The sequence below is a fragment of the Lacerta agilis genome, chromosome 16, assembly GCF_009819535.1.
Source record: "Lacerta agilis isolate rLacAgi1 chromosome 16, rLacAgi1.pri, whole genome shotgun sequence".
In the NCBI taxonomy this organism is placed as follows: domain Eukaryota; kingdom Metazoa; phylum Chordata; class Lepidosauria; order Squamata; family Lacertidae; genus Lacerta; species Lacerta agilis.
In genome coordinates this window covers 22,136,302-22,163,691 of record NC_046327.1, presented here as the reverse complement: position 1 = coordinate 22,163,691, position 27,390 = coordinate 22,136,302, and the positions used below count along the sequence as shown (strand labels likewise).

General features: G+C 44.6%; 1 protein-coding gene across 1 annotated transcript in view; it reads left to right on the top strand.

Moving 5' to 3' along the window:
* SHB (SH2 domain containing adaptor protein B) overlaps positions 1 to 27,390 on the top strand; it is a 131,597-nt gene that overhangs the window by 25,562 nt on the left and 78,645 nt on the right. The window contains 1 exon segment of the mRNA XM_033172933.1: positions 26,112 to 26,229. Within this exon segment, the coding sequence (XP_033028824.1) occupies positions 26,112 to 26,229 (118 nt within the window).

Below are 27,390 nucleotides of genomic sequence, written 5' to 3'. Positions count from 1 at the left end.
TGGACTTCGGTCATGAAGAGAGTGCACCAGCTCCTTGAATCCTTTGGGTTCTCCTTTTCTACTCCTTTTCGATTAGGGTTTCCAGACATGTACAGTGGTACCTCGGTTTTCGAACATCTCCGTTGATGAACATTTCAGTTTTTGAATGCTGTAAACCTGGAAGTACTGTAAATGCTTCGGAAGTCGAACATACCACGCGGCTTCCGCTGAGTGCAAGAGCCTGAGGCCTCACTACTGTCGGCTATTGAGTTTTCAGTTTTCAAACGTTTCGGAACTCGGAACAGTCTTCCGGAATGGATTACATTCAAAAACCGAGGTACCACTGTATCAGTGCTGTCAAGTATCCCGTTTTCCCCGGGAATCTCCCTTATTTCAAGCAGTTTCCTGCTGCTATCCCTTATTTTTTATATCCCTTTAATTTCCCGTTTTTTCAAAGGAAGCAGCTCCTCTCCCTCCCCCTGCTGGCCAGGGACTGGGAAGACCTCGCCTCCTTGTAGCCTCAAAGCAAGCGGGAGCCATTTCCCGCACTTACAGGCGTCGTAGCCCATGGGCAGCGTTTCCAAAATACAGTAAGCCTACTGTGTGCGTTCACACCAGTGCCGCCCACTTTTGCTTCTGGCTCCACCCACCACTGCCATGTGACTGTCCCCGGGATAGGTGAGGCTGCTGATCCCTTATTTTCAAATCCGAAACTTGACAGCTATATGCACTGTATTTCAAATGTGGTTGCACCATAGCTCTATATGTAATAGCAGTAGGATTCTTGCTGTTTCACTTCCAGTCCATTTCATATCTCTTTCTGTCTTCAAGTACATTCTCCCAGATTTTCTGCCATGTACCACTTGGGTCCACTTTTTCTTGCCCCACCCCAACTTCAGTGGATAAAGGAAACTTCCTCTATTTATTGTATCGTTCCAAAAGGGGCCTAGGGGCAACCTGGATTGTACGGGATGCTTTGCATCCCTGCTGCTCTGAATACTGTGTGTGTGTGTGTGTGTGTGTGTGTCCCACGAAGCTGGAAAGAGTTGAGACTTAACTGAAGCAGATGGTCAGTGAAAGTTTACTGTCAACTTTCTGTGATATATCTTTCTCCCGCTCCTCCGTTTTTAATGTGTCTCCTAAAGTAACGAGCTTGACTTTGGCGTATGTTTGACAGGCTGTCTGGAACTTGAGCCAAAAATCTCCCGCATCAGATCTCAGAGATGCAGACTCTCTCTCTCTCTCTCCCCTCCCCTTCCCCCTTTGTAGGGCGCTTGAAGCCTCAAAGTCATCTGAAGGGATTTGTTGCACCTGGCAGCTACATATCTCTGGCCAAAGATGTGTGAAGCTTTAGCAATCTCCTCAGAAGTTAACACCAACAAATCTGGCTGAGACAGTTTCTCAGCCAAAGCGCTCTATGGCATTATTGATGCCTGCCTGGGCTTTCGGCTTAGGGAAGGAACAAAAAAATTGGGTGGGGAGAGAGAGGGAGGGAGGGAAAAAGAGATCAGTTCCAAGTTTGTCAGTGTGTTAGCTGCCTCCTGCAATCTGCCTTGGAAGTTTGAGAGTGGTTTGGAAAGCACCATAAAAGGAATTTCAATAGCCTTGCCTGTCATCTTGAAAACTTACTGAAGTTATATACGAGCCCTTTTAAAAATAAGGCTTACAAGATGCTAGGGTTGGTTCCGGGTGAAATCCATGTTCACTTCAAAGAGCAAAAAGCTTACTGAAGTATTATTTAATTTAATTTACAATTACATTTATGTTCCACCTTTGCTCTAAGCAGCTCAAGGTGGGGTGTAAGTGGTTCTCCTCCCACATTTTGTCCTCACAACGTTCCTGTGAGGTAGGATAGGCTCAGAGATGGTGACTTGGCGCAAGCGGTGTTAGAAACTCAGATATACAAGCTAACCATGGTTGCATTCGCCAAAGCTGAATGACTAGTTTCCATTTTTGGGCAAAGCAGCTCCAAAGTCTTACTTTTCAAACGATGGACTGACTGGGATTGATTATCAGTTTAACACCTGGCTAGTTCAGATGACAGCCATGAGCCAGGTTAAGAACTTGAGAACTTAAAAGAAGAAAAGTCCAAAAGAAGACAGTCCAAATATATATTGACCTATTCCTACAGGAAGTGTTATTAGTGTGTGAAAACAGTCAAGATCCAGTGATCCCCAGACATGCACCTCTGAATGGAGGAGACAGCAGGCACCATCCTGGCGCCCAGGCACCTTCACTTGGTCACAAGTTGCCAAGAGCCATGTGAAAAATGAGCCTGGCTAATTTCAAACGCTGGATGTCACTCAATAAGCCTCATACCTGAGTGACGATTTAAACCCTTGAAGAAGAAGAAGAAGAAGAAGAAGAAGAAGAAGAAGAAGAAGAAGAAGAAGAAGAAGAAGAAATTGGATTTGATATCCACTTTATCACTACCCGAAGGAGTCTCAAAGAGGCTAACATTCTCCTTTTCCCTTCCCCCCCCCACAACAAACACTCTGTGAGGTGAGTGGGGATGAGAGACTTCAAAAGAAGTGTGACTAGCCCAAGGTCACCCAGCAGCTGCATGTGGAGGACTCCCAGGTCCTTGACCAGCACTCTTAACCAGTGCACCAAACTGGCTCCAGATAAGTATCGCCATCGCTAAAAAAAGAAACCCACCACAACCATATTATGTGGTTATGTTGTGCAACGGCTTGGCAAAATGACAAATAGTATTAATTCACAAATGTGTCATCAGTTATACATGGGGCTTTAGAATCAAGACATGCCCCTACCCCATGAGAGCTCACAGTCTAAACTTTAGGGGGAGGCAAAACATGGATCAATGCATGTCTTATGCTCATCCCCATATCAAGATTTTAGTAGGGTTTCAGTCTGAAGGCGAGTAATATGCAGAGGATACTGATAGAACATTGACACTGAGGTTATTGATAGAAAAGTCTGCCATGCTTTCTTGACCAACTCCTTTGGAGTTGCTTCTTGTATCAATGTTTGGCCCTTTCTGGTGCAGGACGTTGCAGTTTCTTGCTAGACAGCTCTCTTCTTCTGCAGGCACGATTGAAAGTGAAACCATTCTGATTCTAGTCTTCCTAAGCAGCTGGCCCAAGGCTCTGTGATCACTTTAATCATAGACGTCTCTTTTCCTTGGGATGAAAACAGGCCTGTGCAGAAACAGGATGCCTTTTGGCTCAATGCCATTGGCTTTGTCTGATAGAAGAGTTCATGAAACGACGGAGATGACTTTTGCTTCACTGTCTTATAACAAATTGATCAGTCATGCTTCCTTAATTTGTACTTCGTTCTTCCTCCCAAAGTGACATAGTATTCACACAACCGTGGAAGGTAGGTTAGGCTGAGAGTGTGTGACTTGCCCAAGGCCATGCAAACGAGCCTTGCGGCTGAGCAGAGATTAAAACTTGGGTTTCCAACATCCAGGCTGCAGGGACTACAATCATGATGTATTAATTGTATATTTGTCACGATTACTGGCAGCCAAATGAAGATGATGTGGAGCATGTTGTTGGAGTCTTAGTGGTTGCTCCTCAACTCACAACCACCACCAGCACCCAGGAAACATACGTCTTGTGAGTATGAATTCCTTGCTGTCACAGTGTTCCTGAAAGGTGACAGTGCACACAGTTTCTCTGGCCAGCTTGGCTGCCCACTTAGGAATTGCTACAGCACCAGCTCCAAGATGCACAATTTATTTTTGTGATGCAACTTGCATGCATTTGGTGCATTCGGAAATGTATTGCTAGATGAAGGTATTGCTAACAGAAGAGTAGTTGGTGACTTCAAGACTGGATTACTGCAGTGCACTCCATGTGGGGCCTTCCCTTGCGCTTGACCCAGAAACTTCACTTCGTACAGAATAATGCAGCACAGTTTCTGACAGGAGTGGCACCCTAAACAGCCTCGGCCCAATATACCTGAAGGAGCATCTCCACCCCCATCGCTCAGCCCGGACACTGAGGTCCTCCTCCAAGGGCCTTCTGGCGGTTCCCTAACTGCAAGAAGTGAGGTTACAGGGAACCAGGCAGAGGGCCTTCTCAGTAGTGGCACCCGCCCTGTGGAAATTCCTCCCTTCAGATGGCAAGGAAATAAACAACTATCCGACTTTTAGGAGATATCTGAAGGCAGCCCCTGTTTAAGGACGTTTTTAATATCTGATGTTTTGTTGTGTTTTTAATATTCTTTTGGGAGCTGCCATGAGCGGCTGGGGAAACCCAGCCAGATGTGTGGAGTATTAATAAATTCTTATTCTTATTCTTATCAGAGATCTGCATGGGTTACCCATTTGCTGCTGGGCCAAGTTCAAGATGTTAGTATATAAAGCTCTTAACAGCTTGGGACCAGTTTGCTGGCGTGACTTTCCTTTTCATTATGGATCTGGACAGATAATGTGTTTTCCTGGGGCTGAGGAACATTATGTAAGATCACTGTCTCTCTGTCTCCTTCCTTCTCATATACAGGGGTGGATGTCAAATAGAGACCTCTGACTTCTGTGTGGATGAAATGCAGCCCACAGAGTGTTGTAGAATTGCTCCACCCACTGTTCCCACTAACCCCACCCATCACTAGGCTGAAAAGTTCCCTGCCCTGATCTTAGTGTCCCTGCTCTTGGGATACATATCTGCATTTGGTAAGTGATTCACCATCTATGGAATATCTTCATTCTGTTAACTTTGATCAAATGAGCTTTGCTTTCAATTCCCTCTTTTTTTAAAAAAGAAAGAAGAAGCAGAAACTGTCATGCAGCAGACTGAGTGAATTTTAATAGGTCCCTTTTTTCTTCAAATTACAACATAAAAGGGAAGGTTTAGTTGGGGATTTGGCTAGAAGATCAGTTCAGAACTTGCTGTTTCTGTTCTATAGAACAGAATTAACTAGAGTTAACTTGAGTTGGGATTAATTTGCCTTTGTGTAGCAGGCAAGTTAATCCCAACTCAAAGGGATTATTGGCTTCATATGTAAGGGATGGGAGGGAGTTAGCTGTGCTGCCTCTACCTTCAGTGCATGGGGGGGGATAGAAGGGGGTTCAGCTGAAACAGAAGGATTGTGCCCTGTTGTGTCTGGAGAACTATTTTGTCAGGTTCGCTTGGAAAGCCCTCTTGCTGCAGAGTTTAGAAGGAGAGGTAAATATGAGGCTTCTGTAAACAGGATGCATGTGCCACTGTTTGGACAGGTAAAGCTGGTGTCACCTGTCATGGGTGCTTTAGCTGAGATTTCCTGTGCTGCAGGGGATTGGACCAGATGACCCTTGGGGTGCCTTCAAACTCTGCAATTCTGATTCTATGTTCTCAGTAGCCTCTTCATGGGTACCAGTCACCTCAATAGTGCTTCTTCCCTTTTGCTTGTTCTCTCTTTCTCCTCATAACTTTCAGCCATGGAAAGTTATAACTTCCAGAACCAGATGGCTGATAAGCATTTTCAGAGTTTAGGAAGCCCATGTTCTTTCTCTCATGCAACAGTCTCATACTGTACTTCCCAGAAAATATGTTTGGAATTACTTCTGCCATATAACGCCCCATGGCTTCATCAAAACCTAATTGCAATGGCTGTTGCTTCACCTGGGCTGGCATCAGTACTGAGCATCTTTGGGCAGCTATTGGGAGTCAAAGCATCGGTCAGGGACTGTGCTGAGGAGGGCTGCACTGAGGAGGAATGGTGGGAGCCACCCTCTGCACCTGAATCTTCCCAGGAGTAGGAGGACAGTATAGATTTGGAACAGTGGTTTGCAGAGGGGCATGGTTCAGAAGACAGAAGCTGGGAAATACTGGAGGGGGGACAGCTAGGGGAAGAAACTCTGGAAGAGAGAGGGTTAATAGATTCACAGTCTCTGGACAGCATTCACCCCCCCCCCCCTTTCCAAAGACACAGAGAGCTAAGAAAGTGGCAGAACAGAAAGCACAGAGGGTACAAGCTCAAAATACAAGATGTAGGAATGACGTAGATTAATAGGGACGGAGAGGGGAAAGTGACCCTTAATTGGGAACACTGCCATTTCTAGGAGATGGGTTCTTTGTTCTCTCACAGTGATTATTAAAGATTCTAATTGGTAAGACAGTCCTTTCTTTGATCTTCTTATCTACTGCCACGGGGGGGGGGGAGCTGATTCCTTGAAGCCTGACAGCATCCCAACAGACCCCATTGTTCCCTGGCCACCATCCCTCCTTTAAAAAAACTTGTATTTGTCTGACATGAGCAGCCTATTTTTAGCAGCCATTTTAGTTTCCCACCATGCTCCTGACATCATTTGGGGCACTGCTCTGAGTGCTGCTGCCTACCGCCCCCATCACCAGGTGAGCCTTCCAAAGGCCACCAATGGACCACAACGAAACTCAAGCCTCTTCATACCTGGAGCTGGTCCTGTACTTCACCAAAGCGCCACCTTTCTCAGCCAACCAATTGCACCCTCTTTCTGCCAATTCTGACACTTACGGTTGCGTCCTCACATCCTGCCCATTGAGGTCTGTTGTACAGTTGCTGTCTCCATCACTTTTTCTGCTTCCTCTGTCACAAACACCTTACCCAACACTTATTGCTTTGTGACATCAACAGTAATATGGCCAATACCCACCCTCTGCTCAGAAAACTCTGCATACCTAACAACCAGTGCACCTAAGGCATGGGACGAAAAGAGATTAGGCTGGAGATTGGTGTAGTGATGGCTGATGTCACAAAGGCATTGCTTTTACCCTAACTCTCACATGGCCACAGAAACTGTCCATAGCCGAAAAGGTCTGAAGGAAACAGCGGAATGAAAAATCCCAGGAAACACAAATGGGAGACAAGGGGAGAAATCAGGTCATCTTTATGGGAATTTCCCTATATTCTTTGCCACCATTTGACAGGCATTTCACTGGCCCAGAATAGCTGTGCATGCTTGCAATATTTCTACATCTTGAGCTTTCTAAAGGTGTCTTCAACATGGTGCGGTGTGAGTGAAAACAAAAGAAAGCTGCTTAAAATGGCAATTTTCAGTCTATAAAATGTATAGTTCTTCGAAATAGCAAAAAGTTGATTGTGCCCTCATGTATGGCAACCTTCCATGTTTCTGGAATGGACATTTAAGAGACATGTGAGGATTGGGGTCCTCTTCTTGATGTTCCCCAAGGTCTGTGGCCAAGCACCTTCATTGGTTTGGTATCTGGTTTTTATCTGTCCAATGGACAAGTTATTTACATGGGAAAACAATTGTGGATCTTTAGCAATAGTATGGGGAGTACAGTACTTTTTAGCAACATGAGCAGTTTTCATTATCTTTGAGCCTGCTTTCAAAACAAAATAATCACCACTCAGTTCCACAGTGGTTTTTTGATATTTTTTCGCCCTTCACGGACTGCTTTTGGCATGAGATGGGGGTGCTGCCTCCATGTGTGTGGCTCTTTCCAGCAGAATCATACCCTTGTGCGTCTTTCATTCATCTTCATATTTGCCAAGTGTTTTTCTTCACAGCTGTAACTCGGCTACTGTGCCTGTAATTCCTAAAGTTTATGCTGGCACACACAGATTTATTTTAGAAATGTTTATCGATGTCCATTGCCAAAGCATCTGTGAGTCTTGCAGAGAATTACAAAATAAAGTGAGCTTACAGTTTGCATAAAGCTGCCTCAGCCATCAGTTCCTTGTTAAATAATAGTTAACACAGTTGGTCAAGTAAAAAAAAAAAGGGGGGGTTGGAGATTCACCACCATGTGGAAAAAATATGTCTTTGAGAATTGAATTAATTAAATGGCTCTTCACAGGGAGCCAAAATTATACTCATCATAGTGAGTACATGGACAGCCTCTGCTACGTATTGTATGTCCCTAAGTTCAAAGCAACTGAGAACAGAGGAAACCTAGAATTGTTTTGGCTCTGTCGTCTAGCTGGGATTTCCAAGCACTTTCAAGCTCAGAGTCAAAGTACAGTCTCTGCCCTTCCTCCCATTCAGAGACTTGGGACAGGGAATAGGGCTGGGTGATATATTGATACATCATCCAAAACCACTTTGAAGTCCATATCATGATATCAGTTTCATTCTGGGATACACCCGTGGGAATAGTGATGCTCGAGGGATGCAGGTGACGCTGTGGTCTAAACCACTGAGCCTCTTGGGCTTGCTGATCAGAAGGTTGGCGGTTCAAATCCCCGCAACCGGGTGAGCTCCTGTTGTTCGGTCCCAGCTCCTGCCCACCTAGCAGCATGCCAAGTGCAAGTAGATAAATAGGTACCACTCCAGTGGGAAGGTAAACGGCGTTTCAGTGCGCTCTGGTTTCTGTCCTGGTGTTCCGTTGCGCCAGAAGTGGTTTAGTCCTGCTGGCCACATGACCCGGAAAGCTGACTGTGGACAAACGCCGGCTTCCTTGGCCTGAAAGCAAGATAAGCGCCGCAACCCCATAGTCACCTTTGACTGTACTTAACCGTCCAGGGATCATTTACCTTTACCTTAGTGATGCTCAGCTTGCCTGTCTTACAGGGTGACTGAAAGGATTGCTTTGAGGAAAATATGCATAACAATATACTTTGGATTCTTGGGAAAGTGCTCTATAAAATAATGAATATTGAAATTAATTTTTATTATTTTTATTTATTTTATTTCTATACCGCTTTATATTTTTAAGAAAAATCTCAAAGCGGTTTATAGCATATTAAATCAATAAAATATAAATAAAACAATCTGAAGAAAGTCAAATATAGAGTGTACAGTCAATGCAACATAACAGAAAACTAAAACATTATCTTAAAAGATTTCAAAATAAAACATTATATTTGAAATAATACATTACTTTTTTTTAAAAAACGTATTTTTGTTAGGAAACTTTGGCTATCCTGTCTTGGCAGCCGAAGCTGGCTCTTACTTGGGCATTGTATAACTGGTTATTCCAACTGCGTTCAGAAACCACTTGGTTATCATTTAGCATTTTTTGGCAGAAGATGAAGAATCCACATTGCCCTGTAGAAGATCTGAGCTTGTCAGGCCCCCAGGCCCTCTCTTCTTATCGCACATCTGTAGATAGGTAGTTCAGCGTACTCAGGTGGCAAACGAAGCAGATCTCTAAAGCACAGGGCAGCGTCATTCATTAAACTGGCACAGCTGCCAAGCAGACTGAAATGCAGTTTCTCCACATGAGCTATGTATCTTGCATTGTTTTGTGTTCGCATCAGGGCGGAAAGTGTGACAGGTTCTCCCCCCGCCCCTGCAAATGGCTGCCTTTAACCAGCTGGAAAACCAAAGGGCCTTGGTATTGTGGGTGACAAATGGTCCAAATAATGAGGGCTTAGAAACCAGGAAATCTGAGAGCGTTGTGTTTTGGTGGGCTTCTGGGTTTGTTTTGCCCTTTGCAATTTTGTGCTAAGCCCTTTGTATTCCTGTCAAAGGCACTAGTCTGGTTTCGTGTTAAAACGAGTGGAGATCTGGGAAGCAGGCAATTCCAAAAATAGTCCTTTCCTTTGACAACTTATTGGTTTTTATTTTTATTTTTGGTCAGGGATGCTGGAGATGGTTCAGGTTGCCTTGCCGCCTGATGATGGGAATTGGCATTGTGATGCTCCTTGGACTAACTGTGCAGGCCTCGGAGCATTCTCCAGGCACATTAGGGCCACGCACCATCAGTCCCTATGACTGACAAGACCATTTGAAGCCTCTGGATTGATGAGGCTGGTATAAATGCTAAGGGTTTGGCTTCTGTCCTCACCAGTCAACAAAGCAGTGCTGTCTGCACTTTAGCCTCCCATTTCCAGCAGCTTTTCTTGGGGGCCCTTTTAGTCTGCAAGCCCAAAATGCTGGGCTTCCCTGTAGGGGTAGGCTCACATCCTTCCTTAAAGGTAAAGGTAAAGGTACCCCTGACTGTTAGGTCCAGTCGCAGACAACTCTGGGGTTGCGCGCTCATCTCGCTCTATAGGCCGAGGGAGCCAGCATTTGTCCGCAGACAGCTTCCGGGTCATGTGGCCAGCACGACTAAGCCGCTTCTGGCGAACCAGAGCAGCGCATGGAAACGACGTTTACCTTCCCGCCAAAGCAGTACCTATTTATCTACTTGCACTTGACATGCTTTCAAACTGCTAGGTGGGCAGGAGCTGGGACCGAACAACGGGAGCTCACCCCGTCGCAGGGATTTGAACTGCCGACCTTCCGTTCGGCAAGCCCTAGGCTCTGTGGTTTTAGACCACAGCGCCACCCGCGCATCCCCACATCCTTCCTTACTGCCCTCTTTTTGAAGGGCTGCCTGATCCATTTCCCACTTTAAAGGGAGAACGGAGCACAGGGACCTTGAAGTTGCACCTCAGCAGTTTGCACCTGGGTTTCAGACAGAGAGAATACATACGGGCCACCTGGTTGCAGTCTTCTCCACTATGGTATTTTTGCTTGTAGTATTTATTTCTCAGTTTGAATCTTTGCACATAAATCTGCACATGCAATCTCTTATCTCCTGTCTTTCTCCCTTGGAAATCTGCCAGTGGTTATCCTCCTTCTCTGTGCTACACAGCAATCTGTATAGCCATCTTGTGACAGTCTTAAGAACCAGGAAAAAGGAGTTGTTGCTTTTGGTTGGTGGGTGCTGAAATTGCTCCTCTGAAATTCAGAGAAATGTTCTTGGAAGGGGCAGAGCACCTGTGCGCTGTGATTGCCCAATTCCAGATGTGCCAAGATTTTGCAGAGGCTGCAGGTAGCAGTGCAATGCTTTGCTTATAAGTTGTCTGTCTGCTCAAGTGCAAATGCAGTCCTTAGCTTCCACCATTAAGAAGCGTTTCATGTGAAATTTATAGTGCCTTTCTTACCAGAAATGCTGTGGCAAGTAATTCTTACTGGATCTCCAACCTGCGTTTGTGAATTCTTTATTGACTCAAAACTTGATAGGGGAGTTATTGGGGGTTTCAGCTTCTGTTTTCCTTTCCACTTTTTTTTTTAAGAACTAAAACCTGCACTGCTTTTGCCTTCAGGAGCATTTTCCATGTCAGCCAGAACAAATTGGGTTTGTTTGATACCAACCTGGGGAAAAAAATGAAAACCAGTGAATGCATACATATAGAAAGGATTGGCATCGGGGGGGAAATATCTAGTGGCAAAAAGACGATGCGTGGTGATTGAAAGCATAGATGTGTTTTTTGGCACTGTCGGCCAGAAATGTGGATTGTATGTGAAGCCTTCTGTGTAATGAACTGTCCTAATCCACCTGCTATCCGGTAATTAATCATGATAGGATTATACCCTAACTAATCCTGGTGATTAGGTGAGCAACTGTATGTGAAGGTAAACTTAATCTAGTTGCTAGCCTTGAGAATTCTAAGTGCCTAGTTTTGCAACAGAAGCAGGCCAAAGTGGGCATATGGCTAGTGGGGGCCTGCAAATCACAGAGCCAGTAAAACCTGTGGGATATCTTCCCAACAATGTCCCACCATCTGTCTGAAGCCCAAGCTACTCCGCAATGTTTGCTTTCAGGAACTCGCTCAGAGAACTCAAGCAGGAAGGGTGTTGCTGCAGAGAGATGGGACACCATGGTGGATGTTGTTGTTGTTCAGTCGTGTCCGGCTCTTTGTGACCCCATGGACCAGAGCACGCCAGGCACGCATATCCTTCACTGCCTCTCGCAGTTTGGCCAAACTCATGTTAGTCGCTTCGAGAACACTGTCCAATCATCTCATCCTCTGTCGTCCCCTTCTCCTTGTGCCCTCCATCTTTCCCAACATCAGGGTCTTTTCTAGGGAGTCTTCTCTTCTCAGGAGGTGGCCAAAGTACTGGAGCCTGGAGTACTGGATGTTTAAAGGTGGATGTTTAAAGGACTGTAATAACACTGGATTGGCCAAACTGCGGGAGGCAGTGGAAGACAGGAGTGCTTGGCGTGCTCTGGTCCATGGGGTCACGAAGAGTCGGACATGACTAAGCGACTAAACAACAACAACCACTGAGAAGTGTTTTTATCCATTTGTAGTTATGACACTGTGTAGTTGTCAGCCCAGATACTGGATTTACTGAAGATAAGCTCTGATACTCCAGCAGTGATTTTTTTTTTTTCATAGAAATGAAAGTTTGGACTTCTCCGAAGTGTTTTCATAAACTCAGGATTATTGGTTCTGACCCTTGCTCCAGATTGCAACAGATGGTCCTTGTTCCCTCTGTTGCAGTGCCTCAGGCCCTTGCCAAAAGCAAGCTTGGAGCATTTCAGCCCTGATAGATACCATTTACCCACCTTTGTAAGCAACGGCAGTTAAAAAATCAGGCTAATGAAAATGGTTAGGAAAACTCAAACCCTCAGTGAGTTAGTGACTTCTCCTGCATGTGAAGCCAGGTTGACCGGATGAGACCAATAGTGGGTCTAACAGTCAAGAAGGCAGTTTCTGCACATGCTGTAGAACAGGGGTAGGCAACCTAAGGCCCGGGGGCTGGATCCGGGCCAACCGCCTTCTAAATCCGACCCACGGACGGTCCTGGAATCAGTGTGTTTTTACATGAGTAGAATGTGTCCTTTTATTTAAAATGCATCTCTCGGGTTATTTGTGGGGCATAGGAATTCGTTCATTTCCCCCCCCCCCAAAAAAATATAGTCCGGCCCTCCACATGGTCTGAGAGGCGGTTGACCAGCCCATGGCTGAAAAAGGTTGCTGATTCCTGCTGTGGAAGGAAATGAGGGGCAGATAGGGCTTGTCAACCTGGAAAGGTAGCCCATCTAGGAGAAGGAAAACACTGGTCCTAAACCTCCTCTGCCTTGTGGGATATCTGTGAGAGAGAACGCTAAGGAATAAACCCTACACACATCCAGAGAGGAGTCCCTAAGACGGTTGGATGGTGCCTTGTATAACTCCTGCAGCCAAGCTGGTGCCAAACGTATTGCTCTGCTTTCCTTTGGACCACATCAGCGAGGCCAAGAGGAGGGTCTTGTTGTCTGGGCAGCCCAGGATCTCCATCTTGCACCCCAGGGAGCTCACTTCAGTTCTGTCAACAAAGTGGTTTGACTTCACCCCTGCTCCACTGTCTCTTGAGGCAAACGGATGCCAACGACGACAAATTTAGCTTCACATACATTTTGCAAAAAAAAAAAAGTGCAAAACATTACATTATGACAGCATTGTAAAATGTAGTTTAGCTCCAGCCGTGTAGGATTAGGTTCCATTCTACCAACTGCAAGTGAAAAAGCACACTGTGTTTATGCTTGCATTAAGGTAACGGAAAAAGAAAAATCTCTGCAGGAACTAGACATTTGAGGGTTGCTGCCAAGTGTTGCAGCCTGGTGTTTTGTGGTTATGGAAATGTGCAGGAAAGGCGATAGCTGCTGTAAAACAAAACACAACAGTAACTGGCTGATTATTTTTTTTAATGTTTTCAGGCCAATTAGGTTACCTTAAATGCTTTGAGCTTTATCTTGGAAAATAGCTGGCAAAGATCCTTCAGTCTAGGAATGAATTTGTTGCAGCAGTAGCAAGCAACGGGAATGTCTAGCCTGCCTTGTGCACTAGAGTTCTTGCAAAGTGAGATTTGGCACCTTTGAAATTCTGTGCAAAGGCACACGTGGCATTTAGATTCTTGCTGCAGGATGACCATTGACCAGCCTTGTGTACAGCAACTTGCCTGCTGGCTGCAAGTGACTGTGGAGGGATGAATCCGTCACCCTTTCCTCTGTGGCCAGTGTGGAAACCAAGCAAGCTGGTGGAAGAGGGATGGGGAGACCTGTCCCTCCTCGGCCAATCTATGTCACCAGCATGGAATATCAGGCTGACTTTTGCTTGCCATTTTTGTGGGCTTATTTACAGGCTGCCGTGAAGCTGGCTTTCCAACTTAGATACAGCCATAGATAAAATTAGATATTGCTATATAAGGAACGGGAAGTGACAGTACAATGCTTTGGCTACCTTCACATTCTATATTAATCCAAGTTGCTGCACATCCCCTTCCTCCAAATACTCCTGTATTTATTACTTGATCACTGCACTGTCAGATCACCGCTCTTATTTGTGGACAGGCCCTCGCCAGTCAAAGCAGAGCAGGGAGAATTTGCACATCCTTCTCAGAGACACTGCTTTCCAAATAGACTCACTTTGCCGATTCAGAAGCAGGTCTCCCATTGATGAGTACACACAAGAAACATTAGCATGTGTGAATGATTGGAAGGGAGAAGAAGCATGGATTTGGCAGTAACCAGATAATTACCCAATCATCACCGGTTATTCTTAAATGTATTCTCATAGCTTTCAGATATGAATAGTGCTTCTCATTATCTTAAACGACTTGGGGTGCCCCCCAAGGCAATATAGATAAATGAATGCTGCGCTGCACTTGGGTCTAGCACAGCTTCCTTCTTACTGGCATTATCCAATGAATTCCATGTTCTTTGGCAAGCATCTTAATGGGGGTTTTTTCTTTCCGTTGTCAGGTGGGAATGTGATGTGGCTTACAGAGAAATTGAGCTGGGATCAATTCTTCCATTAAATGTTCATGTTCTGAGCTGGCACACCCCGGCTATCTAGCGATACGGAAATTATCTCATTTTTTAAACTGACATTTACATCAAGTTATATTGCTGTGCTCATCTGAAGACAGTTACTGGGTGCTGATTTCCTAACTTGCCACTGCTGATCTCTGCTATGCACAACCTGTTCCATACGGTGGGTTAAATATAGTTTATTATCTCTTTGAAAGTGGGCTAGTTCACGTTACCTTCCTGGTGGAAGAACATGCGTAAACAAGAACCCACCCCTCTATAACAGAAAGGTCTTCTTCTCTTTCTCAGACAGAAGTTTCTAACCAAATTTCTGGTGTGTGCATTCTTGCATCATCTTGTTTGATATGTCTACAGTAGACCTGTGCGATGTACAGTCGTACCTCGGGTTACATACACTCTGGGTTACGTACTTTTCAGATTACGATCTCCAGTAACCCGGAAGCGCAACCCGGAGTATGCGCAGAAGCGTTCTGCAGAGTTCGCGCATGCGCAGACACATTCGCGCATGCGCAACCCGCTACTTCTGGGTTTTTCGCGTGCTCGTTTGGGTTGCGTACTTTTCGGGTTACGAACTGTAACCCGGAACCAATTACGCACGTAGATACCACTGCGGCAGGAAGGTAAACGGCATTTCCTTGCACTTTGGCACTCGTCACGGTCAGAAGTGGTTTAGTCCTGCTGGCCGCATGACCCGGAAAGCTGTCTGTGGACAAACGCCAGTTCCCTCGGCCTGAAAGCGAGATGAGTGCCGCAACCCCATAGTCACCTATGACTGGACTTAACTGTCCAGGGATCTTTACCTTGACCTTTTACCTTAATGCAACCAGAGGTACTTGAATGCATGTGCTCCCTCAGTAAGAAGCTAACTTGCGAATTTGCCCTCTGTGAAGTGAAGAGTACTCACCCCCTGCTGCACCCATTCTGAAGTAAGTACAGTACTATGAATTTAGCAGCAACCAGACAAAATTACAGTAATTACCGGTAGGTAGCCGTGTTGGTGCTGGAGGAGACTCTTGAGAGTCCCATGGACTGCAAAAAGATCAAACTTATCCATCCTTAAAGAAATCAGCCCTGAGTGCTCACTGGAAGGGCAGGTCCTGAAGTTGAGACTCCAGTACTTTGGCCACCTCATGAGAAGAGAAGACTCCCTGGAAAAGACCCTGATGTTGGGAAAGATGGAGGGCACAAGGAGAAGGGGACGACAGAGGATGAGATGGTTGGACAGTGTTCTTGAAGCAACTGACATGAGTTTGGCCCAACTACGGGAGGCAGTGGAGGATAGGGGTGCCTGGCGTGCTCTGGTCCATGGGGTCACGAAGAGTCGGACATGACTGAACAACAACAAGCCGTGTTGGTCTGCCATAGTCTATAAACAAAATAAATAATAAGAAAATTCCTTCCAGTAGCACCTTAGAGACCAACTAAGTTTGTTCTTGGTATGAACTTTCGTATGAAGAAGTGTATCTGAAGAAGTGTGCATGCACACGAAAGCTCATACCAAGAAGAAACTTAGTTGGAAATCGCTTAAAAAGCAGTCTGAAGTGCCCCAATTTGTGGCAGCTCGGTTTAATTTTTGTTTTTTGAGGCCCGTGCCGAACAAAAACCTCCACAAAAGTTGCTCTTTGCCAGATCGGTGACACCACAGAACTCTCTCCCCTGCCACAAGAAACCCTCTGAGTTTTTACGTACGTGTGATGGGTTTTCATGTTTGTAAAAGTTTCTAATTGAATGCAGAGTTGCTCAGTTTCACACCCGAGCAAGGGAACTTTATAGAACGGCAATAAACTTCCAGCTAAAACCCCTTAGCAATTGTATACCTGCTTCCCGGCTCATTTTCTTGCAGAGGGCTACTCTTTTGCTTTTCCTAACCGAGAGAAATAAGCGATGCAATGTTCCTTTTCTAGGAACCCAAATGCCTCATTATTGACTACAAAACAATTAGGTATTGATTTCCTCTTTTCTCTCTGTCTCCCCATCCCACCCCCTCCCTTCCCTCTTGTGTTTTCACAGTAGAGTTTTCACAGGGGTGTAAAGAAACCTTGATGAGACAGATTCTCTCTCTCTCTCCCATTTTTTTTAAAGAAAAAAGTGTTGTGAATTTCAAGTGTGCAATCAAATTCATTAACATGCCTTTTGCATTGATGGGGATGTTTATAACCAATGGGACACTTATGTACACTATGAACATATGAAAAGAGCTGCTGGACTCGAGCAAACAAGAGATTCATCTCGAACAGCATCCGTTTTTCCACTATTACAAAAACAGATGCCTCTGGGAGTCCCCCAAGTAGAACATGAAAGGCAGTAGTAGTCTTCAGTCCAGGGTATATTTGATTTAAATCACTAGTCAGTAAGACTTAATTTAAATCATTTTTTTTAACAGAAGGACTCATTCTTGCTGGTATCATCTTCATATTTACAACCAGATGAAGGTTTTGTTTTTTGGAATAATAAATTTTCAGAGGTGCACTATGTTAAGATAAAGTAATTTTTCTAAAAAAACAATTTATTTAACTAAAACAGTAACATTTTAGCATATGTATCCATGTTTGTTAACTGATTTGGTGTGTGTGTGTGTATACACACACACACGCACACACAGAGACTGAGTTTTAGCAGACATGAAAAACTTAACCCTTTGGACTATAACTTAAATAGAAAACTATCTTTAGAAAGATTTTTCCTCCAAATGTATTTCATGTTAAAAATCCAATATAAATAAAAAAAATCATATATATATAAAATCATTGATTTTTATCCACAATGGACTTCACCTTGTCTTGTTTCCTAACATCCTGCCTCTGAAACCTCAGGTATTGCATAGAGCCATCATGACTGGAGGATGCCACTGATAGGTTCCCCCACCTCAATGAATTTGTCTAGTCCTTCTTAAAAGTCATCTAAGCTACTGTCACTACATCTTGTGACAGCAAATTCCATGCATTAATCATGTTCTATGTGAGGAAGTAGGTTGCTCTCTCATTCAATTTCAGTGGATGGCCCCATGTTTTAGGGGGGGGGGAAACTCCCCCTCTCCATTTTGCATCCTTTTATAAACCTCTGTCATACCCCCCTATCCCAGTGGTGTCCAGATCTCACTTGGCCGCTCAAGTAATGCGCAACGGCAAATTTTGAGTATTCAGGGTGCTTCTTTCTGTCCGTTTGAGTGCTTACAGGAATTATATCCCACCTTCCTGTTCCAACTGAATGCTTAAGATGTTTTGCAATATAACAAAAGCAGTGCCGTATAGATATATGGATAAATAATTGAAATTTGCTTAAAACTAAACCACAGCAGAGCAAAAACAATATACCTGGGAGGCTGAAAACCATCAAGCAGAAGGCAGATCAGATGCTTGGCAGCAGAAAATCATAAAAGACATGGCAAAAGGAATCCCATAAGCCACAGTGTTTCATAGTCTGGGCACTGCTACAGAGGCAGAGTTCAGACATAATGCTAAACTATGGTTTAACACAGGCATTCCCAAACTCGGCCCTCCAACTGTTTTGGGACTACAGTTCCCATCATCCCTGACCACTGGTCCTGTTAGCTAGGGATGATGGGAGTTGTAGTCCCAAAACAGCTGAAGGGCCAAGTTTGGGGATGCCTGGTTTAACACTACAATGATGAGCTGCAAAGAACCTTAGCCACACATGATGCCTCTTCTCTCTCCCCGGCATAATGACAAAGTAGAGGCAGGAAGCCTCCACAACCATTTAAAATTAACCACAGCTTGTCATGTTGTCAGAACCCTAAACTGCAGTTAACCTTAATTCAAACTATGGTTTGAAGTTGACTTGTTTGAACAAGCTGTTTTTAAGATTATTTAGGTTTGTCGGGTTCAGATGGCACAGCAAGCTACGGTTTGTAGAAGCGAAAGCTTCTGAAGTTCACTATAGCATTCCACAATGAAGGTGCGGCAGCTGAAAAGGCCCTGCTCCCAGTGCTCACCTGCCACATTTCAGATGGAAGGGGGAAATGGAGCAAGAACCCTGGTGTTGGGGCCCTGGTCATGACCCCTTTAGGGTTTTACAAACGTTCACTTTGAACTGACCTTGGATACAGATAGGTAACCGTTGAAGATCAAAAGCGCCTGGCCAGCCATTTCTAGACAACAGTCTAGTGACAGTAGCATTTTAGTTTCTGGTGCATTTACATTTCTGAATTCCAGGTGCTGGGGATCAATGTTTCTCAGGGACATTTGGTCACCTGTTGTTGGAGATGAATGCTAGACTAGAAGAGCCTTTTTGGTCTGATTTCAGATCTAGGATGTTACGGGGGGGGGGGGCCTAAAATAAAAATGCAGTGTTGAAGCTCAGCCACACACGAAACTTAACCGAACAAACCCTGAAATACTCTAAACTTTTTTAAAAAGACCCTGTCAGCAGGGATAAAAGAAACCATGTGTCAGCACAGGCCAGCTGCTTTATCTAAGCTAAAAAATTCCAAATTGTAATTTAAACTGAAATAGCATCATGGGCAGCTGAAGGCTCTTTTGACAGCCCACGAGTTGTATATCTAATCTTAATTAGAATTCAGGGATGTGGCTGCTTTTGAAATAAACCAGGTTGCCATGTTTGTCCAGGTACCGGATTAGCTGATTTTTTTTCTGCAGCGCTCTGTGTTTACGAGAGCTAAAGCCCTTGATTTATTTCAGATATTGATTTTGGAATTTATGACAGATAGTTTTTCAGAACCACCTATCACCCCGGTCGTCTAATCATTCCTCTAGTTAGAGATAGACCGTGTACAGTATTTGCAGCATAGATCTTTGCTGGCTTTGTTGCTTTGCTGGTCTTGGAAACCTTGCTAATTTGTGAGTCTGAAGAAGAGATCCAGTTGCATGGATCTATGATTCCCACAAATTGCAGGGCCTCTAATTGATTTTGTGCTAGGGCTGGGACTCCACCGGTCAATCGACCAGTCAAATACTGTCAATTGACCGGTCAGTTGGCAGCTTATTACTTGACCACAGTCAGATATTATCAAATATTCCATGAAAACCAAAAATGCCCTCTTGTAGGTTGTGTTAATTGCTTGATAGTATCATCTGGTAGCAGAGGCAGGTTTGAAAGCTTTATCTCCTCTTCCCCTATGCCACGGGAGTATTTGTATGTATATCACGTATATGTGCATGTTTTCTTTCTTCCTTTCCAAGCAGAAACATTTTTTTAGGAGCAGGGGCCACCCATCCCTGCACTATCACCATCCCCGGCAACAGATTATGTGATTTATAGTTGATATTAATTTTGCTTAATTTCGTTTTAAAGCAAAATTTGTAACTGCTTGGGCTCGCTCTGGGATTCTAGGATTAAAGCCAAGAAGAGTTGCTCGGTGTCTTCAACATCCATTTGCATAACATTTATATTTGCAGTAACATTGTGAGCTGTAAGCAGTAATTGACTTACAACCATTTTTAATTTAATTGATTCATAACAAGAGTTATCTTGAGGTGGAATGTAAACCTGCAGTTTTGGCAGTTGCGCTTCTGTGCTGTGCTGTATTCAGATGAACAATTTCTTTTTCCCCGAGAACGAACTTGAAAGTACTGCTTCTGCCACTTTGCCGCAGAAAAGTTGGCTGTATACAGCGCTGATTGGCTAGCATCTGTGACCACCAAACCCTCTGCCAAGATCCACAGAGAATAGCCTTGCTATTTGAAAAAAAATTGAAACAATGGAAGAAAAATTCCTTCAAGTGATATTATTTAAAAAAAACATTTTAAAGGGAGACAGTCTGCATTGAAGCATGCTTGGATAGGTGAGATAGATGCTGAAATAAATAGCATTGGAATCACTGATGAGTATCAGTGCACTCTAAGCAGGAAGGGGCCTTGCTTTTTCCATAGGGTGCATGGAGAGCAGTGGACATAGGTAAAAGGTAAAGGTAAAGGACTCCTGGATGATTAAGTCCAGTCAAAGGCAACTATAGGGTTGCGGCGTTCATCTCGCTTTCAGGCCGAGGGAGCTGGCCTTTGTCCACAGACAGCTTTCCAGGTCATGTGTCCAGCATGACTAAACCGCTTCTGGCGCAACGGGACACCGTGATGGAATCCAGAGCACGCAGAAACGCTGTCTACCTTCCCGCTGCAGTGGTACCTATTTATCTACTGGTGTGCTTTCAAACTGCTAGGTTGGCAGGAGCTGGGACAGAGCGACGGGAGCTCACCGCATCGTGGGGATTCGAATCGCCAGCTTCTGATCAGCAAGCCCAAGAGGCTCAGTGGTTTAAACCACAACACCACCAGCCTCCCTGTAGAGCACATACAGCCCACATTGCAAACCACCTTCCTTTCTCTAGTGGCCTCTGCTATGACTCAAGTGGGCCATTCAAGCCTTGTGGAGACCCTGCATGCGTTACCCTCAAGCATCACAACTCCGGCACTTCTCCAGCCCCCTAGCAAAGAGGTCAAATAAGTTCCCAGAGCATACGTTTTTTGTTCATTGCCAGCCTGCAGCTCTGCCCACTTCACTTGCTACAGGTGGTGAGACTTTTCAACCTTGACTTAAGCCCTAATGAAAACCCATCTGGCAAGAGTTTCTAGTAGCGAAAATGTTTGGTTTTTGTGGGGGGGGGGGTTTACAAATGTTTCTTTTCCTATAGAATGCATCTCTATCCCTGTGCCTTGTGCTGTGTTGAGTCTGGAATACGTTACGGATGCACTTAAACAAAATCAGCGTTTGACATTACTCTGTCTGACAGGTTTTTATATGTTTAATTTACTCCCTTGTGTTTTGGGGGGTCCAAATGGGAAAGGCGAAATATCAAATAAAAATACATTATCCACCTCAGGCTCTCTGTCTCTCTCTCTCTCTCTACCCACCACTGCCCCCGACCCCTCCCCCCCCCCCGGCCGCCTCTGCTGCCAAATCTCATGTCATTTTAGTGCGGTTATTTTTTCCAAAAGAGGCAACTATTACAACGTCAGCCCCCATATCTGGGGGAACAGCGGGGCGCCCAAGATACATATCTATCAGCAGCTGACAAGTCATCATCAGGGAAGTAAATGGATGGTGTTTCAGCTGCAGGGCTTTCGGAGATAAAAACCTGCCCTTGTTACGAGGAGAAATTACTCCTGCCTGATGCACACTGTTGTCTTTGAGCTAAGCACCCCCAGCCTCTGACACCGCTCTGACAGGGCTGCTGATTACAGCCAGGCCCCACATTAGACAGAAGATGCGGAGCAATTCTCCCCCCCTCTCTCTCTCTCTCCATTAGAGCTGCAATAACAAGCCACTCATTACAGTTATTTGGGGAGGGGTGGGAGACCCCTCTCCCCCTCCCTCCGTTTTGCACATGTCATTTTATAGCCATTTACATTTAATGAAGTCCTTGAATGCAACCGTAAATTGCACCTCAAATGATGGACAGAGTTGGCTTACACTTGAGTGGTCCAAAATAACCACCCAAAAAAACTGAAGATGAAGCAATAATTACTCTGGGATTGTCATCCCGTAACAATAGGGAGGAGTTGGCAGGGGCTCTTTAAGTACATAAGGGTGTTTGAAACTGTCATGCTTGATCAGACAAAGGTCTCATCTAGAACAGCTGTAGCCATGCCTTGATTCCCCCCCCCCCCGTCCCTCTGCTCCCCAATGCATTGGGATTTGTCATCTTACTAGGAGAAAGAGGCTTGCTTTCAGAACTGGGTTTCCCAAGTCAGTGTTCTCCAAACTTTCTCTCTCTCTGGAAAGCCCATTTCATATTTGCTGAGGAACCTCTGAACATCTATGACAGAATCTCTGTGCATCACAGAAGACTCTCGGACATATTGTGTACCAGTTCATGGGGAACATTGGCTAGGCCTGTTTAGCACCCTCTGTCACTCTGGGTGACTTGAGCAGGCCCCCGGAATGGACCCAGAGCTCTTCTGGGGCTGTACATTGCATGAGGTACACCGTCAAGGAATTTGTTAGACATTCCTGGTATTCTAACTAGAGAATCCCGGATAATCTTTCAAGGAACCATGCCTAGAGCACCGTTTGAAAACCACTGTCCTAGGTTAACTTCTGAAAAGTCTTGAAAGACAGCTCATAAGAATAGTCAGCTGTATAGACCAGGGGTCAGCAACCTTTTTCAGCTGCAGGCCGGTCCACTGTCCCTCAGATAATACGGTGGGCCGGACTATATTTTTGGGGGGAAATGAATGAATTCCTATGCCCCACAAAAAACCCAGAGATGAATTTTAAATAAAAGGACACATTCTACTAATGTAAAAACACGCTGATTCCCGGACTGTTTGCGGGCCGGATTGAGAAGGCGATTGGGCCGCATCCGGCCCACGGGCCTTAGGTTGCCTGCCCCTGGTATATACTGTTGAATGGAACACTTACTGCCTAAACTACTGGCCCCAACAAAATCAAACATACCATCTCAGGACTATTTAATTGCTCATCTTCCAACATTGTGTATGCAATCAAATGCCAACAGTGCCCTTCAGCTCTCTATATTGGACAAACAGGCCAAACCCTAGCCAAAGGATAAATGGACATAAATCTGATATCAGGAATCTCAAGACAGAGAAACCAGTAGGAGAACACTTCAATCTCCCAGGACATTCTATAAAAGATCTCAAAGTAGCTGTCTTAATACAAAGAAATTTCAGAAATAGACTGGAAAGAGAAGTGGCTGAATTGCAACTAATCACCAAACTTAAAACCATGGAGAAACCTGGTCTGAACAAAGACATTGGATTCTTATCTCATTATACATGACAAAGCTATCTTTAGCCATCTCACCCCTTGCCTTTCCCTGCAAGACTAATTACAGCCGTTAAGAGTCTCAACAGGTTTTCTACACCTATCAGCTGATCACCCATTCCCACCACCCTTCTGAGCAATACCCCTCCCCACTCCCTCACTATATTTAAGGATCTGGTGACTTCTGTTTCAGTGTATCTGAAGAAGTGTGCATGCACACGAAAGCTCATACCAAGAACAAACTCAGTTGGTCTCTAAGGTGCTACTGGAAGGAATTTTCTATTTTGTTTTACCTAAACTAGGCTTAGCTAAATTGGAGCATATCAATTTATGAATGGATTTAAAATTAAATGGCTTTTCTGTGACAATGCCTCAAAATATATGTTGATCAAAGCACAATCTAATTCATTGGCTGGTAAAAGTGCTCCTACCTTTCACTGATGAATGCAGCCAACATGCTCAGATAGTTCCTGCTTTAATTGGTTGCATTACAGACAACTCCCCACTTGCGCATGACCAGCACACATGCTAACGCTGACACGCTGGTTTTTGCGCCAAAGGGGTGGGCCAGGGGTGGGCCGAATCGGAAGGGACTTACGCATGTACCTCTGATACACGTGGTGGTCAGTAATGGAACCCCCGTGTAAGCGAGGATTCCCATGTATTTTGCTTTTCCCACTTTTTGTAGGGAGATTTCACGTGCTAAAACCGAAACATGTTTGAAAACACCACTGCTCTGACAGACCTTCAGAATCAAGCTCCAGAATCAAAATTCTTAGGTGTCTGCTTCAACTACGTCTGGGATTTTTCCAGCTCTGTGTGTTTGTCTTTGTGTCTCGGTAATGGATGTGTCAGAGAGCAGACACATAGCACGTGATCCTGGTACAGAGTACTGCAAATTCTTGAGCGCAAAGTGCTGGATTATGCTTAGTAAACATTTGAAAAATGCAACAGAGTTGTGTGTAATTCTCTTCCCTAACTAGACCTGCAAGGTGTGCACTGTTCCAACTAAGTCGTATTGGTTGCATGTAGCGTATGAAATGTATTGGCATTTAACCGGCCATCTAAGTCAGGAGTCAGCAAGCTTTTTCAGCAGGGGGCCGGTCCACTGTCCCTCAGACCTTGTGGGGAGCCGGACTATATTTTGAAGAGGAAAAAAAATGAACAAATTCCTATGCCCCACAAATAACCCAGAGATGCATTTTAAATAAAAGGGCACATTCTACTCATGTAAAAACACGCTGATTCCCAGACCGTCCGCGGGCCGGATTGAGAAGGCAATTGGGCCGGATCCAGCCCCCGGGCCTTAGTTTGCCTACCCATGATCTAAGTTGACTCTGCAATGCTATCCTAACCGTGTCTACTCAGCAGTAAGTCGTATTGAATTGATTGCGGCTTATTCCCAGGTAAATGGGGTTAGCCTTAAAACGCAATCCTAATCCCACTGTTCTGAGAGTAAATCCCATTGAACCAAGGTAGGACTTCCTTCTGAATAAACTTGCATTGGATTGTACTACTGAAATAAGTACAAATGTTTTGAAAGAGAAGAGGGAATCCTGTAAGGTAGTTTACAAAGTGCTATAGCAATGAACTGAAATACAGAAAAAAAAAAATACCTGTTGAAACAGCAGAGTTTTGTGGCTCCTTGAGACCAACGAACTCATTGTGGTGTAAACTTTTGTGGTATAAGCTGTCGGTCTCTCACACACTCACACACAGACCCAGGGAAATACAATAAATGCAGCAAACCTAAACTTGAGTTAGCACTTTTTCAATGAGTGAGATCTGATTTGATTAAGCAAAGATAAAAATAAGACAGGAAATAAAGCCAGGAAAAGAAATATCAGCCAAATGCAGGCTGGAATGGAAACATTTTTCCTTCTCGGCAGTAGTCTTACGAGCACTGTTGTTGTTGTTGTTCAGTCGTTCAGTCGTGTCCGACTCTTCGTGACCCCATGGACCAGAGCATGCCAGGCACGCCTATCCTTCACTGCCTCCTGCAGTTTGGTCAAACTCATGTTAGTAACTTCGAGAACACTGTCCAACCATCTCATCCTCTGTTGTCCCCTTCTCCTTGTGCCCTCCATCTTTCCCAACATCAGGGTCTTTAATAGGGAGTCTTCTCTTCTCATGAGGTGGCCAAAGTACTGGAGCCTCAACTTCAGGATCTGTCCTTCTAGTGAGCACTCAGGGCTGATTTTTTTAAGAATGGATAGGTTTGATCTTCTTGCAGTCCATGGGACTCTCAAGAGTCTCCTCCAGCACCATAATTCAAAAGCATCAATTCTTCGGCGATCAGCCTTCTTTATGGTCCAGCTCTCACTTCCGTACATTACTACTGGGAAAATCATAGCTTTAACTATACGGACCTTTGTCGGCAATAGGCAAAGCATTCTGAAATTTGGGGGCTGCAATTTTAAGGAGCTTGTTCTTAGTCAATGCTACTCCAATCTGATCCCTCCTTCCCAAAGCGTATACAGCAGGGACTGATCTCTTGGTGTACACGCTGATATGTGGGCAATGAGAACAGATAAAATGGGGCAATAACTTTCCCTGCAACGGCTTGCCAGTATCCCGTTGTGCAGCAGCAGCAGATTTCAGAGGGGACACTTACTTTCCCCCTTGCTCTCAGCCTCAGTCTCTCCGACATAGGACTGAAGGGGTGTGTGTGTGTGGAGTTATTGCTTCTGCCGTGAACATATATTACCTAGCACCGATTTGCTTATTTCATGCGTGGCTGTAAGCTGGTCAAAACATGTCAGATGTTCAAGGACCCGAGGGGCCTTGCGAGGTCATAGTGTGAATAAGTGGATGCGAATGAAGATCCTGAGTAAGAACAGTGTAAAATACCTTTCCTTACTTAAGCAGGCCTTTCTTTTGCTGAGTTTGTTAGAAGAAAATGGGTACCAGTGTCCTGGAGGTTAGCCTTTAGAGCTGTGAAAATTGGCAATGTGTCCAGTGATTGGGAAGTTCCTCTGGTTAAGAGTTTTCTTTTTTCTTTTTCCCTCCTAGGTCCTAATAGCCGATGACTACTCGGACCCATTTGATGCCAAAAGCGAGGGCAGCAAGACAGGCAAAGGAGAAAACACTGGCTACATGGAACCATATGAAGCCCAGAGGATCATGACGGGTAAGGATGTACATAGAGTGGCATATGCCATGTTATGGGTGTGGCGTTTCAGCCAGTGCTGCTGCTTTTCAACTCTTGGTCATTTCACTGAGTCTTACCTGAGAGCGGCACTCAGGCTGGCCGTACTGTTTATATAAAGAAATGCCAAGCCTTGCTGACGTAAGCCAGCAGACTTCTTTAACTGTGCTTTTGGCTTCCCCGCATTTACTTCCCTTCCTTCTCCAGAACTGGATGATGGTCCACAGACTGAAAACTCCGTTTGCAGTCTGTCTGCTTGCCATTTCAAGGCTCAGTCCAGGATTGAATCCTGCCAGGAAGCTGCGATTGTCATTGGGTTCCTTCTTTATCTTTGTAGAGGCAATAAACAGTCACGTGTACATTCTTTGTGTGTGGCATTGCATGCATAGCGCACGTGTTTTCCTCTAAAGGAAGTACGCGGCCACCATGATTTAGAGGAATGATATCCTAACGTGGAATATGGCGCTCAGTAGATTCCTTGAGGTTCTTGAGAGGTTCTTTGGCTTGGCTGAAGTTGCTTTAGGGTTTGTTTGTGGCACATTGATCCCATGGCAATGAGCTTGAAACAAGCAAACAAAACAGCCTACTGATTTTCGATGGTGGTTTACTTTGGATCCTTGAATTTAATTTCAGATGAGAACACTTACTGTTTAATGTATTGTGCACACTGAGAAGGTTTCTATAGCAGGTTTTGTTTCAAACTGTTTGCAGCAAATTACACAAATGGGCCTCTTTATTTAATGAGATTTAGAGCCTCTAGGAGTTCTGTAGATTTCCATAACTTCCAAATAAACCTGTTAAGCATTGGAGTGCTGAGTTTCATGTAAGGAAAAACCTGTCTCCGGGTTCAAGGAAAATAACAGTTTCAGGTGGATTCATTGTTAATCTGAAACGTTTTGGTGTATGTCTCTCATTGGTGCCTTGATTTTCTTCCTTACAAACTTATTTATTTTTTATGTATTTATTTTGTTGTTGTTATTGTTATTTATTCTGATTATTTTTACCGTGTTTAATGGATACACTCTTTGAGGCTTTTAAAAAAGATGGCATGAATAGATTCTTGCTGTTTGTCTTAATGCAGCATTTCTCATTCAGTACAGATAATAACTCTTAATGGGTTGAACTTTGGTTTCTTCATGAATG